The sequence below is a fragment of the Oxyura jamaicensis genome, chromosome 2 (assembly GCF_011077185.1).
Source record: "Oxyura jamaicensis isolate SHBP4307 breed ruddy duck chromosome 2, BPBGC_Ojam_1.0, whole genome shotgun sequence".
In the NCBI taxonomy this organism is placed as follows: Eukaryota; Metazoa; Chordata; class Aves; order Anseriformes; family Anatidae; genus Oxyura; species Oxyura jamaicensis.
The window spans coordinates 79,197,194-79,210,971 of record NC_048894.1 but is presented as its reverse complement, the minus strand read 5'-3'; the positions used below and the strand labels follow the sequence as shown (position 1 = coordinate 79,210,971).

Here is a 13,778-nt window from a genome sequence, read left to right as displayed (position 1 = left end):
CATGTGCAAGGCAGATGTATGTTCTGTAGCGCTTGTATTTGCAAAGCGTGCCTTGTTTTGTTCTGTTTTAATTTGGTTTCTGCAAATGAGTTGTAGCTTGGTATCTCAGTCCTGCAGAATCTGCTTCCAAAGCAGGAGTGTTGAGAACTTCACTTCCAGCTTAAAAATCAGTAGAAATATGAAGCTGTAAGTGGAGGCAAAGAAGGGTTGATACAGTCATTTGGTATGTTTCCCTAATAAAACTAGGAGGAAAAAAAAAAAAAAAACCTTCAGTGTTGCCTGTCCTAGATAAGCTGGACTGACTATGTTGATAGTAGTAAGTAAAGTAAGTAAATTGGGAAGCAATTTTTTCTTTGTAACTACTGGTATTTCGATGCAAAACCAGCTGTGTTTTAGTTTTAGTAGGCTTCCTGTCATCTTTGTCCATTGTTCTCAGATTAACATTTTAATGGCTTATTCCATACAGAGATTCTTTAATTCTTCAAGAAGTAATCAAACATTGTTCTCTGCACTAAATGAAGAGAAAGTGGTTCTGTTCCTGCATTTGCTGGGCATAGACACGAATGGACATGCTCATCGGCCAAACTCAAGGTGAATGGAGAGGTTAAGTATATCTTTCTTATTAGTGTTGAGTCTATACAGTAACTCTTTTTTTTTCTTGACCTTGCTCTTTATCAAGTCCCAAACATGTAGTCATGAGGGTTTCTGCAATAGGCCAGGTAGAAACTACACTATCTCTAAAAAAATATATGATTTTTTTGGTTTAGCCTCTGCTGATCTATGACTAGTCTCAAAACAGTTCCTGCATTGTGAAGTCTCAGTTACTAGTTTAAAATAACTTCTACAACTTCTAATTTAATGTGTTTGAATTTTCCAGAATTCTTAATTCTTAGATTCACAGAATGGCTTGGGTTGGAAAGGACCTTAAAGACCACCCTGTTCCAACCCCCCTCCCCTGCCGTGGGCAGGGACACCTCCCACCAGGCCAGGTTACCCAAAGCCCCATCCAGCCTGGCCTTGAACACCTCCAGGGATGGGGCATCCACAGCTTCTCTGGGCAACCTGTGCCAGTGCCTCACCACCCTTTGAGTGAAGCATTTCTTCCTTATATCTAATCTACCCTTTTCTGGTTTAAAAGCATTCCCCCTTGTCCTTTCACTACACACCCTGGTAAATGTCCTTCATTACTGTGGGTAATAAGCTGTCCACAATCAAGGACCAGTTAGATTTGCAATGCAAACAAAAAGCCATTGAGACTGTAGTTCAAGGGACTTCCAAACTGCAGTGTGACAGTTTAGTATCTCACATTAGACTTAGAGGAAGGGAGTTTTACATCTAGAATGCCTTTTGTTAGCTTGAGGTTCTGTGAGGAGTAAAGTTGGGCATAATTACTGTGGATAACTTGCTTTACACCAAATGCAAAAGCTACCTTGAATCTAATAACTTTTTTTTTTTTTCCTCCAGGGAATACAAGGAGAATATTAGAAAAGTTGATGAAGGTATAAAAGAAATTGCTTCAATGCTTGAAAGCTTCTATGGAAATGATGGAAAAACTGCATTTATCTTAACTTCTGACCATGGAATGACAGATTGGGGTGAGCATTTTTAAACGTTGATAGTCAACTGAGTTTATGGGTGGGAGCTGGGTTTGGTATATGCAGGCTTTCTGTTATCAGAGACTACAAAAGTATTCATATCTATTCAAAATCAGTCTAATTGCTATCTGCTCATTTGCAAAATGGTCTGTTTTGAATATTATTTATTGTTGAGCTGGCTGCCACATAAAATAAAATTTAAAATTGATTTTTTGTTAGAAGTAATATTTTTTAATATATGTGTGTATAGATAGATAGGTATCATATGGTATGTATGATCAAAGGGACCTCAGGAGGTCCAACTACCTACTCAAAGCAGGGTCAGCTTTGGGATCAGACGAGGCTGCTTGGGCTTTATCCAGCAGAGCCTTGAAAACCTCGAAGGATGGAGCCTGTACAGCCCCTTTGGGCAGCCTTTTCCATTCCTTGGCTGCCCTTATGGAAGGAAGGCATGCACTTCCGTTCTCTGCAGTCTGACCACCCTCTGTTCCAACTCGAGCCTGATGTCTCTCATCCCTCTGCCATGTAGCACAGTGTGCGACCTGGTTGCATCTTCTTGCAGTCTCACCGGCACTGCGGTACAAGCAGGCTGCTGGTGAGTGTCCCGCTACAAACGCACACCACACACACACAGACACAGACACAGACACACACAGACACAGACAGACACAGACACAGACAGACACAGACACAGACAGACACAGACACAGACAGACACAGACACAGACAGACACAGACACACAGACACAGACACACAGACACAGACACACAGACACAGACACACAGACACAGACACACAGACACAGACACACAGACACAGACACACACAGAGACACACAGAGACACACACAGACACAGACACAGACACACACACACACACACACACCTACCTCTTGTCCAGGTTAAACAAATCCCAGCACCTCAGCCTCTCCTCGCATGTGTTCTTCTGACCAGTTTGGTGGCCTTTCATTGAACTTGTTCTAGAGGAGGGCCATAAAGACGATCAGAGGGCTGGAGCACCTCTCCTATGAAGAAAGCGCTGAAAGAGCTGGGGCTGTTCAGCATAAAGAAGAGAAGGCTCCGGGGTGATCTCATTGCAGCTTTTCAATACTTAAAGGGCACGTATAAAAAAGATGGAGAGCAACTCTTTGCTCTGTCGATGACATGACAAGGGGAATAGTTTTAAGCTAAAAGAAGGGAGATTTAGATTGGATGTCAGGAGGAAATTCTTCACCATGAGTGTGGTGAGGCACTGGAGCAGGTTCCCAGAGAAGCTGTGGATGCCCCATCCCTGGAGGTATTCAGGCTGGATAGGGCTTTGGGCAACCTGGTCTGGTGGGTGGCATCCCTGCCTATGGCAGGGGGGCTGGAACCAGGTGATCTTTAAGGTCCTTTCCAGCCCAAACCATTCTGTGATTCATTTCAGTTGGTTGACGTCTTTGCTGTTTGGGGGGTGCAAAATTGGTTGCAATGCTTAGAAGCTGTCTCAGAAGCCCTTACTAGGGGAGGATAATCCCTTGTTTGGATCTATTCCCTGTGTTCCTGGTAACACAGCCCAGGGTGCTGCTGGCCTTCCTTGCTGCAAGAGCATGCTGCTGGCTCAGCAGCAGCTTGCTGCCTACCAAGTGTCCTGTGCACTCTTCAGCAGGTGTGTGAATGTAAAATGAATGCCGTATTAAGGTATTCAAAGAACTGTCTTTCATCTGCATCAGCCTGGATTAGGTTTCCAGTGCATGTTTTTTAGTTTAGTGCATGTTTTTTTAGTGCATGTTTTTGTTTCAGTGGAGGAAAACAGATGAGCTTTGCTGCTAGTTTGTCTGGAAGAGTAGGTAGTCTTGTTAATACAATATAGTTATATATATTCTGAGGTGTTCTCATTATGTACTGGAACCTTTGAAGGGGGAATGAAAGGTGACAGGAGTAAGACTTCGGGCTTTGAGAACTACTGGCCTGCCACAGTTTTCTGTCACTCCTTTCTGTCAGAAGTGAAAGCTTGATCTTCAGCCAGAAGTGTATTCACTCAAGTCAACATTAAAGGTACTGACAAGAGCAAACTTAAAGAAGAGGCAAAGGCCCATAGTCAGCCTCCTGAAGGCTACTTCAGTAGGTTTCTATTCAAGCTTGTGGTATCCACAACTGCTACAATCTTTCACTGACCATTTGCACAACGGGATGGGCACCAGATTTAAATAAATAATTAAGAGGGTTGGGAGGTTTTCCAGATGTTCTTAGCAAAGGCTGATAAAAATCACTTGCTTTCTCAATCTGACTCCATGGTTTTGCTTTAAGCTGACCTCAGAAGGGATTCCTGACTAACACAGGTAGTCCCACACCGACCCTCGTCATGGCCGCTTGTTCCTGCTGCCCTCCTGGCAAACACACCGTCGTGTGGTGTGCGGGACAGAACAGAAACCTAAACCAGCAGCACCATCTCCTTCCTTTTTCCCTTAAAAAAAAGTCTGTTTGGGGGTACATACAGGTAGTATAGGGAACTGACCCAGAAATCATTCATTCTATAGTTTGGATTTGACTGAAACCTGGTCCTTAAAATAGGAAGGGTGGGTACAGCTGCCTCTCTCAGCTACATCTGTCTTGCAGTGTTAATGGAGGCATGCTCTCACTAAAATGCTGATGGAGGTGGTGGCTCAGCTAAAATGAAAGCTCACCAAAAGCCATACTTTCCTCCTGTGATACAAGGCAATAGCTGATGCATGGAGGATGGAGGAAGTGTGACCTCCATCTGTTCTTTTCCCAAGCTCCATGAGGAGGAATGTTTCCTGCTTTTGAGCCCAGAGAATGTCTTCCAAGGGATTTCTGTATGTCTGAAATCTTATTTGCAGACCAGTGTGGCTGTTTAAAGAAAGCAGAGCTGGCTTTTCAGTTCTGCCACAGCAGTTGTACAGGCAACCTTAATGCTATTCCCAAATTTATATCTAAATTTATATCTAATTGTTTTTTCCTCTTAAAAAAGCTGCCATTGAAGTATGCATTATTCTCTATCCTCAGCGATGATTAAACTATACATACAGAGGGGCTGTGTGTCTACACACACATACAAATAAAGCATATAGTCTTGTACTGTGTGCCATGACCAGAATCGTTTGTATAACCATCTCATTATTTTTGAGACTGGATTATGTCACTGCTGTGGCACCTCACGCACTGAATCCGATGACCAAAGTGTCTTTCAAGCCTGTGTGGCTTCTGCTTCAGTGCAGCTGTGCTGAGATGTTGTCGTTTTAGTTTTCTCCTTTGGGTAACTGATATGTTAGTCTGAAGGGAATTAAATTTTTCAGGGAAGGATGTGATGTTTCATCAGTTCTTAAAGTGTGCTACAAGGCTTTAAAACCTTAAAAATGAACTTGCATTACTGGGAGATGTATCTTGTCTCCTGTTTTTGAAATTGAAGTTTAATTCTTATTTGAGTACCACAGAGATCAATTCTGTGCGATTTCTAGGCACATAGCTAACTGCTCAAATCAACCAGCTCTGGTTTCCATGGAGCACTCAGGGACAGGCACATGTAACAGGATTTGAACAGGTGACTCTTCTGTACCTTAAGACTTTTGAACACTTTGGCTTTAGTTTCTGTATTAAGGGTTTCTTCTTTTTTTTTTTTTATATGCAACATTATATTTGTATAGGCTTGACCTAAGTGATACCAGTTTCCCAACTTAATTCAACCTTGAATTTTGATCCTGTAACAGAATTTTAGCATATGTTCAATAATAAAAACTGTGTGTATAAACATTTATTTATTACACTATGCATGTTAAAACCTATGTTGTTTTTGGTTTGGTGTATTTTAGGTTCCCATGGAGCTGGTCATCCCTCAGAGACTTTAACACCGCTGATTGCCTGGGGTGCTGGAGTGAATTATCCACAGAAAGTCACATCCCAGTTCTTTGAAGACAATTTTTTGAAAGGTACGTAAAATACAAAACCGAAGTGTGAAGTTTTAGTGGAAAGGGCAGTGTTCAACAGTTAATATCTGTTAAGCTTCACTGACTTCTATTCCATTACAATAAATGTGACTTGCTTTGTGCGAGAAAGTGCAGAAAGAAAAGTTGACAGGACGCACATGTGGAGGATATAGCAAGACGGGATAGATCATATCAGAGTCATTTCTTTGTGAGTCATGGAACTGAGGACTTTCTCTTTGCATACGGAAGACTATTAACACTCTTAAAATTTAGTTACAGAGGAGACTTCTTCAGAAGACTCCTAGAGGTTAAAAGTTATTTGTACAGAAACATAAGTTGACGTGTCCTAAGACCTCTTTCTAGCTCCACAGTAGAATCCTGGGAACTTGCCTGGAGCATCTTATCTCACATTCATCTTTGTGGTTGTAGAGGGAATGTAAACAGTCTTTCTCAATGAAAAACTGTGACTATTCTACTGTTAATTTTCCCCTTTGTGACTTATTTAAGGAGAGTAAACACTGCTATCAAAAAAATAATAAATAATTCAAATCTATAAGTACTAGTTTATTGAAATTTCCCTGGGATTTAAAAATCAGATGTGATTCACTGAATAAGCTCTTCCTTTTTCACGTTTTTGACTTCTGTAGCCTGCTCTGTTTCTTAAGATGCCTTGAATCTCTCATGGTGTTCCTTGGGATCAAATGACTTTATACTTTGTTGGATTGTTTGTCGAGCCGCATTAGAGAAGAGAAAATGGGCAAAAATGACTTCAGGCATGAGGTTTTAACCCCACCCTGCTCTTGAGAAGGTATTTGGTAGCAGTTTAAACAGGACTTGTCCAGCGTAGACCATGTACATGTTGTGCTCATTATTCCCTGCTATAAAATTGCAGCATGTCTGATAAAATTGAAAATTAGTTGTACAATAAGCAATGGAAAAGAATGAAAACAACAGATTTTGGTGGCTGGTGACTGATCTGCTAGACGTTTAAGGACACTAAATGTCATAATAGATGATTTTTACAGCTGTTGCAGTTTTGATTCTTAGCAGCTTTAGTACAAACACCAGCATTTGATTTCAAGTAACGATGAAAATGGTGTGAGAGCACTTCAGAGAAGATGACTGTTGGGCTGACGTATAGGTACACAATAGAAAAAGCAGGTAGCTGCTACCAGTTAGGAAATGTTTATTTTCCCTTAAAGCAGGGAGTATGTCTGCACCCTGCTGTGCCAGCTTCATGTTTTCCATGTAGTGGTGTGTTGTTTTTTGTTTGTTTGTTTTTTGATTAAAACATTATTATTATTTTTTTAAATAAAAAAGCCCCTCATTCTGGCCTGATTCTGCAGCCTTCCAGCTGAAAATCATGGTGCTATTTGGCTTTGGCACTGGTTACAGGTTCTTAATTGTCAGGAATAATCTCTCTTTGAGTTCTGAGTGTCTTTGAATATATTGAGAGTTGTAATCTCTATTTGAGTAATAACTATCTTCTAAAAAGTGAATACGCTCTCTATGGTAGTGTATTACATTCTGGCAGTGTATTACAGCTTCCAATAGGCTACGTAGCCTAAAAGAAAAGTTATTGAAATGGAACTTGACTCTTTCTCAGGTCAGTACAGTTCAGCTACTCCATTTACAAACCCAAAACTCAGTTTTCATAAAGCTGAGATATGCAAGAAAAAATGATTAAAATAATTTTCTTGGAAAGCTCTCTGAATTTGCCTTTCTTGCTTCATAGAAAAGAAGCTGAAACCACATGCAGGTAAAGAGAGAGCTTGCTTTATTACTGATGTATTCAGGTGTCAGATTCATATTTGAGATTGCACGTGCCATTGTTCAGGTTCTTGCACCTACTGACAAAGTCCGTCCTAAGGTCTGAGTTGCAAGTTCGTGGGAACAGCACAGTATTTTCAGCGCTGGCCTACTTGAGCTCTGTTCAATGCAGGTGGGCTCTAGTGAATTGTCTCTCCTCTCATCATCGCCGTCAAGGGTAGGTGCCCCCTGAGGCAGTGCTGACAGTCAGGACTGGGTCCGTCCGATTTGTTGTGCGATGATGAGCGTGTTCCCTGGGTACTCTGAAGGACACGGCGCCTGTTCCGGATTGACAGCCTTCTCCTTATCAATCCATTCACCTGTGTGTTGCCTTCCCTCAAGGCTGCCCGTGCAATCCTTGCGGAAGGATTCACGATGCCAGAGCCCCATCCTGCGGGCAGTGAGCAGTGTTACCCATTTGGCTGTTGCCTTGGCCCCTCAGGAAAGAGACAAAATGGAGCCGCTCTCCAGCTCCTCAGCGCGCACCCTGCCGGGTGGCCTTCGGGTGCCAGTCCAGAGAAACCTGTAAGCACGAGGTGGTGGCTTTCACCTACAGACTTCCCTTTTTCAGAGGAAGCTCAGCCTGCTTTGCTGCACCTGAGGTTTCACTGCCGTGAGGTTTTATGAGAGGCTTGGTTTGGCCCATGCAGGCTCATGCTGGTGTCTCTTCAGCTGGCACCTCCCTGCGGTTTCCCCTGGACTGTTTGCAACTGACTGCCCTGCAGGCTGCAGGACAAGGGAAGGAAAATGTATAACAAACTGGGAACTGCTGAACACTGTACAGGAAACTTGAACAGGGAGCTTGAAACACAAAACCAGCAAGGGCAGCATCTAGATCCACCATGTCTCATTCCCAGGATTGCAGCCCGGATTGGCGAGGGTGGGGGTGCGTCCTGTTCTTCGGGAGCACTTGGATTTAGTGCGTTACAGCGCCTGGTCCAAGCCGTGGGGCTCAAATGATTTTCCCCTTGAAAATAAGGGAAGCAGAGATGTAAAAGTTTCTAGGATTGCTAGAAGCTTCTCCAGCAGAGCTACAGTTTCTTCCTTCCCTAGACACGTTGTATGTGTATAGACTTCTTCCACGTTTTTGATGGGGAAATGTTATTTTAAAGAGAAAAAACATTGCTTTTATATAATACAAATATAGGTGAGAATCTGTCTCTAGAAATACAGACCCGCTTCCTGCTCTGGGAAGCGAAAGGAAACAAACTTGCTCACTTTGGTGCAAGTTTAATACAGGATTCATGATAAATACTGATAATACTTCCCCTGTGTTGCTATGGGAACTCGTTGCAACTATTTCTTACTGCTGTTAAGATGCATGGCTGCTGTTCAGCGTGCTCTTAGCACATAAATAACAGTGAACTCGCAGTCGGGTCCCTGAAGCTTGCAGTGGTACGAGCTAATCGCTGAAAATAAGCGTAGTGCATGCAATGCTCAAAATAGGGATAAACATCCCTGGGCCTGGTGCTGACAGGGCGTATTGAAAGACATGAAAAGGATACAGCCCAGGATTTGAATGCCTATGGTTGCTTGGAAAAATAATGAGGCTGAGCCAGAACTGTGAAATACAGTTTACCAGCGCTCTTAAAATCTGTTTCTGCTGCCCTTAAACTTTCATTCATTTAAAGCCAGAGGATGATTGTAGACAAGGTGCTTACATTGGGAGTGCTGTCAGTGAGGCAACTGCGATCCCGAGATGCTGGGCAGAGCCCTGCTTGCACCTGTGCTGTTTCTGTGGTGCCGTTGGGGCAAATAGTGTTAGCAGGGCAGTGACTGGTCCACCTAGCTTTGTGCGTTCGTTTGGGAAAGGTGGCTGTGTCCCTCTGGCTAACATTGAGTTGGGTTCCCCAGCTGAGGATAAGTGGCCCTGAATTCTTTACTGCCGTAACCAAGGTCTGCTCTACGCACGTAGCTGACAGCATTTTAAGTGCTCTGTCTGCAAGCCTGTTTCAAGCCCCTACCATTTTTTCCTGTGCATCTGATTTTTTTTTTTTTAAGCTTGAGTTACCAAAATTTATTTTATTTTATTGTATTTTATTTTTTCCCTCATATTATTACTGTAGGTATTGGGTAAGCTAATTTAAACACTGGGAGAAGGCATGAAAAAAAAAAACCAAAGCTCTACTTTGTTTTGAAATAGCTCTCTACCCCCAGTGAAAAGAGAAAATTTCCTCTTCATTTCCTTAGAGGTTAATGGAGAGCAGGAAAATGCTGTTTTCAACCAGCTTTTTGTATGATGCACCATAGCTTCAGGGGTTTGTCTCTGTCTTCGTTGTAGTTGTTCTGATTACTAAATTGTTCAACTTTTCCCTTGAGCTTGCTTTTAGCCAGTATTACATATGGCACATATGAAGTATGTTTGTACCACTCTGTACTGGTACATTAGAAACCTTTGGTTAACCTTTAAAAAAAAAAAGAAAAGCCACTAAAGCCACTTGAAGAGATTTAAGCAGTCTTCCTAAACCTGAGTTTGATTCTTTTAGTTGGTACAGAAGATAACATCACTTTCTGTGCTGTACTGAAAAAAAAATAAAAGGCTTGGACTTTGTTTAACTGATCTGGGTCACAATTGCAGGCAGCAATTTATCCTGGTGGTTAAAAGAAAATGTGAACTGAAATGAATGCGTTTTCTTGTTTCTGCCTGTTGTGTTCCATCCGTAACCTCTCCTGAGCTAGCATCCTAAAGCCAAATTAGAGTTTTCTTTAGTAACAACGCTGTTCAGAAAATGCCAACAGGACATTAAATGTCATTTGAATTATCCCTTTCGAATCTATTTAGACTATCTGTTCATGTGCTCTGTTATTTCTTGCAGAGTGGAAACTGGAGAACTTGAAGAGGCTGGATGTCAATCAGGTATCAAATATGCCTAATTTAAGAACTCATACGCTTTCAAATGGAATTTTGTGTGATTTAAACTAACTGAGGGAACTTGAATGAATCACCACACTTACTTGGCATTTCCATGGAAGGTGCAGGAACTGCCCCCATACTGACCATAAGCGATCTAAGCTTTTTCATGTTATCACACAGCAGCTATCTACAACTTCTTTTCCTGAGGAGGCATTTTCACACCATTTGTAATTGCGATAATATGCCTTTTTAGAAGAAGTGCAGTACAATAAGTCAGGTATTCCTCGCAAGCTCAGTGTCAGTTATCCGAATGTAACTTGAATAGCATCTGCTTGCAGAGTGGGATTTGTTTTTGCACGCTTTTAGAAATAGCTTGTGATGCTTTCCTTCAACTTTCTACTTTTAAAATATTCCGGATCTGAGCTATTGCCTACTCTCCTATGAAGGTGCCCAGCTGAACACAAGAAAGTGTAGTCTGATGGCCACGCTTCCTAAACTAGTGAACATCTGTATGCTTTTTGCTACATACAAGTTAACTGTCTTTATGTTTAGTGTTTGTTTTTGGAGCTATTTCGATGTCTGCATTTTTGTCACTTTTTCCAGAAGTTGCTATCACTTAGGAATCAAGAATTCTTACTATGCTGTTGAACTGTTTTTTCAACAAAGCCTGTAGTTATGGCCCAGCCACTTGGCTGTTTAGACAAATATGTAGTATTGTACTGTAAAGGAAGAAGAAAAGGACAATTGAACACTTGATACTAAATCGCCAAGCTTTTATAAATCAAGGAGATAATGTACATCTGTGCACTGGCAACTTGCTTCTTCCTTCCTTTATCCCATCCTATGAAACCCAGTGTATGAATAAGACTCCAAACATGATAAAAACAAGAGAAAGAAACTTGTGCTGAAAGGTTAAAGCTGGGAAAGCTTTTGGATAAGCTGCTTTCAGCAAAACCCTAGTATTAAATTAGAGGTAGATTTCTGCTTGTATGATACTACATAGGCTTTGACTACAAACAAATAATGTTTTGGAGTCTGCATCTGCACAGTAGATAGAAGACTGCAGCAGTGCCTTTGATTTCAGCACAGTTTCTTCAGAGTTATGGTGGAGAAATAAAGAATTTTGGTGTATGGATATATATTAAAGAAAAATATAAACCTAGTGAAAATCCAGTGTTTATCATCATAAGTAGCAAGTAATGGTAACTTATTTTTTGGGAAGCTTTGATGTAGGTGAAGGGGTCTTCTTGAGGGTTAAGGGCTGAGTGGACACAATAAAAATATAGAGTCCCTCTGTGAAGGGGAGAAGTTGAGTAATCCTCACTGTGAAAACCTGGGAAGAAGAACATTTTGAAAAGCAAAAATTCAGTGTATTGCTTAAAACTGTAAATATGAAATGAGTGCTTTCTGTGGTCTGTTGTCATAAAGTGGTTTGCTTCTGCGTGCAGTGGAGAAGGTACTGAATTCCTGTGAATAAATACCTTTTTTAATTTTGCTTTTTAAACTAAATATATAGTCTTGAATCTTTATCAGTAGTGGAGTCTCAACATTTTGAATCTACTCATTTCATGATGACTACAAGAAACGGTAGACGAAATATTATGAGCTAGTGATGTTATAACTTCACAGTTTTATACCATTTACTGTTACAAATGTAGATACATTCAAATTAAACTGAGTTTATTAGTTCTAGAAGCTGGAATTGTGTTAAAATGGGGATGCTTCTGCTTGCACAGGCTGATATAGCGCCGCTGATGGCTTCCCTTATTGGTGTTCCTTTCCCCCTGAATTCTGTGGTAAGTAGTACAAATGTCTTACCATATTATGGGAATCCGCATGTCTTAAAGGAAGAGATTTGGGGACGAGATAGAAGGGGAAGGATTACAGTTTGGGAAATTGCTTGAGGGTCTGAGACTGCTTATAGTTTTAATTTTATGTGCATATATTTTCACTTTGGAGCATAAACTTAATCTTTTTATATATTGTACAGTACTTTAATTTGGAAAAGCAGGCGATCCTTTTATAACCTGCAACCTTGCACTGTTGAGCTACGTAAAAGGTTTTTGTTTGTTTTTTAGGGATGGTAAAAATGCAGTATGGTTTGAATAACATTTGATTTTGATAAAGAAAGCTGAATATGTAAACAAGATAGTTCTTGCGGTCTAATGTTTAATTATTTCTTGTTTTAGTTAGTGTGATGAGTTATTTTCAGATGGTGTCCTGTGCTTTTAATTTTGCAAACAGTGAGAGAACAGTCTTCACTGAGATAGCTTTTTCTTTGTATTTGCTTCCTATGCTTTTGTGTAGCCCAGAGGTTGTCTAATAAACACCTAATTGGCAATTAGCATTACATCGGCATGCTCTCATGCTTCTCATTTTGCATTTGAAACATCAATATACAGCACGCTTTCAAAATAGGTCTTCTGCAAACTCTGCCCCAGCCCCCCTTTCTTGCACTGATTGCTGGACATGCAAACCAACCTGTAAGAAAAGTGTCCTAACACGTGGTGGTATGTGAGCTGCTCGCTTTCTCATCCCAAGTACCGGGCAAGTCAGGACCAAGCGAGGGTTTGAATGGAAAACTTCGATGTATTTAAAAAATGGCATATGATGAGTGGTTGAGGCTTTACTACTATATAATATCTAGTTTGATTAACAGTTTCCATTATGTGCCTTGGTGTTCCTGTGAGAGTTGAGATAATATAAGCAGTCTTTGTAATGCTGAGAAATGATGTAAGAGCATTATTCTTAAGGTGTTACAGTTGTTATTTAAGTAGTAATTTGAAGCACTCTTACTGCTCGTTTGGCCCGCCATACAGTTGGAGAAATTCTGTTGTCTTCCCATAAATGTTTAAGATTTATTTATATATTTATTTATTCTTCCCCAGGGAACCCTGCCTCTGGAATATCTGAATAATAGTGCTCATTTCAAAGCAGAGAGCATGTTTACCAATGCTGTTCAGGTTCTCGAGCAATTTAAGGTAATTAAACATGGTGAAAAAGACAAATATTTCTTTGAATAGTAATTATTATTGTTCTGTGTGAAATAATTATACTGAGCCATGCAGTGTGTATGGCACGCAGTAATTCAAAGGACTAAAATCGTATGCACATTCTAGGTGATACTAGTTGTGAACTGAAGAGCTTTGAAAGACTTCAATAAAACATCTCTTTAGTAAGGAAATTGAGCAACTTCTTCTTGATTCTGAACTTAATGCTGATGTTTATTGATGTTAGCGTAAACCTGCAGCAGTATGTAGGCAGGCCTGAAGCTGAGCACTAATTTCTGCTATAAGGGAAGGAAAATTTCCTTTTCAGCAGTGCTTGGGAGACAAGGCTCTGAGGCAGACCAGTAAGCAGATCAAAAAGCAACAGGCACATGTCCCTTAAAGAAATGAAATCAGTGTGTTAATTAACCTTTAGATTATGCTTAGTATCTGTCGTATGCTTGTAAGTGTTTATCTCTGCTTTCTATCTTGATTTGTCTCATATTGAATATTATATTATATTATATTGTAGTCCAAAAGGGGGGGGGGGGGGAGGGTTTTTTTCCACTAGATGCTTTTAACTGTGGAGTAAAATCCTTTTAAAAAAAAA

General features: G+C 40.8%; 1 protein-coding gene across 3 annotated transcripts in view; it reads left to right on the top strand.

The window, feature by feature from the left end:
• PIGN (phosphatidylinositol glycan anchor biosynthesis class N) overlaps positions 1 to 13,778 on the top strand; it is a 108,752-nt gene that overhangs the window by 33,627 nt on the left and 61,347 nt on the right. For all 3 annotated transcript variants that reach the window (XM_035317097.1, XM_035317098.1, XM_035317096.1), the window contains exons 6-11: positions 467 to 591; positions 1,465 to 1,595; positions 5,405 to 5,521; positions 10,144 to 10,184; positions 11,918 to 11,977; positions 13,070 to 13,162. In XM_035317097.1, coding sequence (XP_035172988.1) covers positions 467 to 591; positions 1,465 to 1,595; positions 5,405 to 5,521; positions 10,144 to 10,184; positions 11,918 to 11,977; positions 13,070 to 13,162 — 567 coding nt within the window. The remainder of the gene's footprint in view (positions 1 to 466; positions 592 to 1,464; positions 1,596 to 5,404; positions 5,522 to 10,143; positions 10,185 to 11,917; positions 11,978 to 13,069; positions 13,163 to 13,778) is intronic.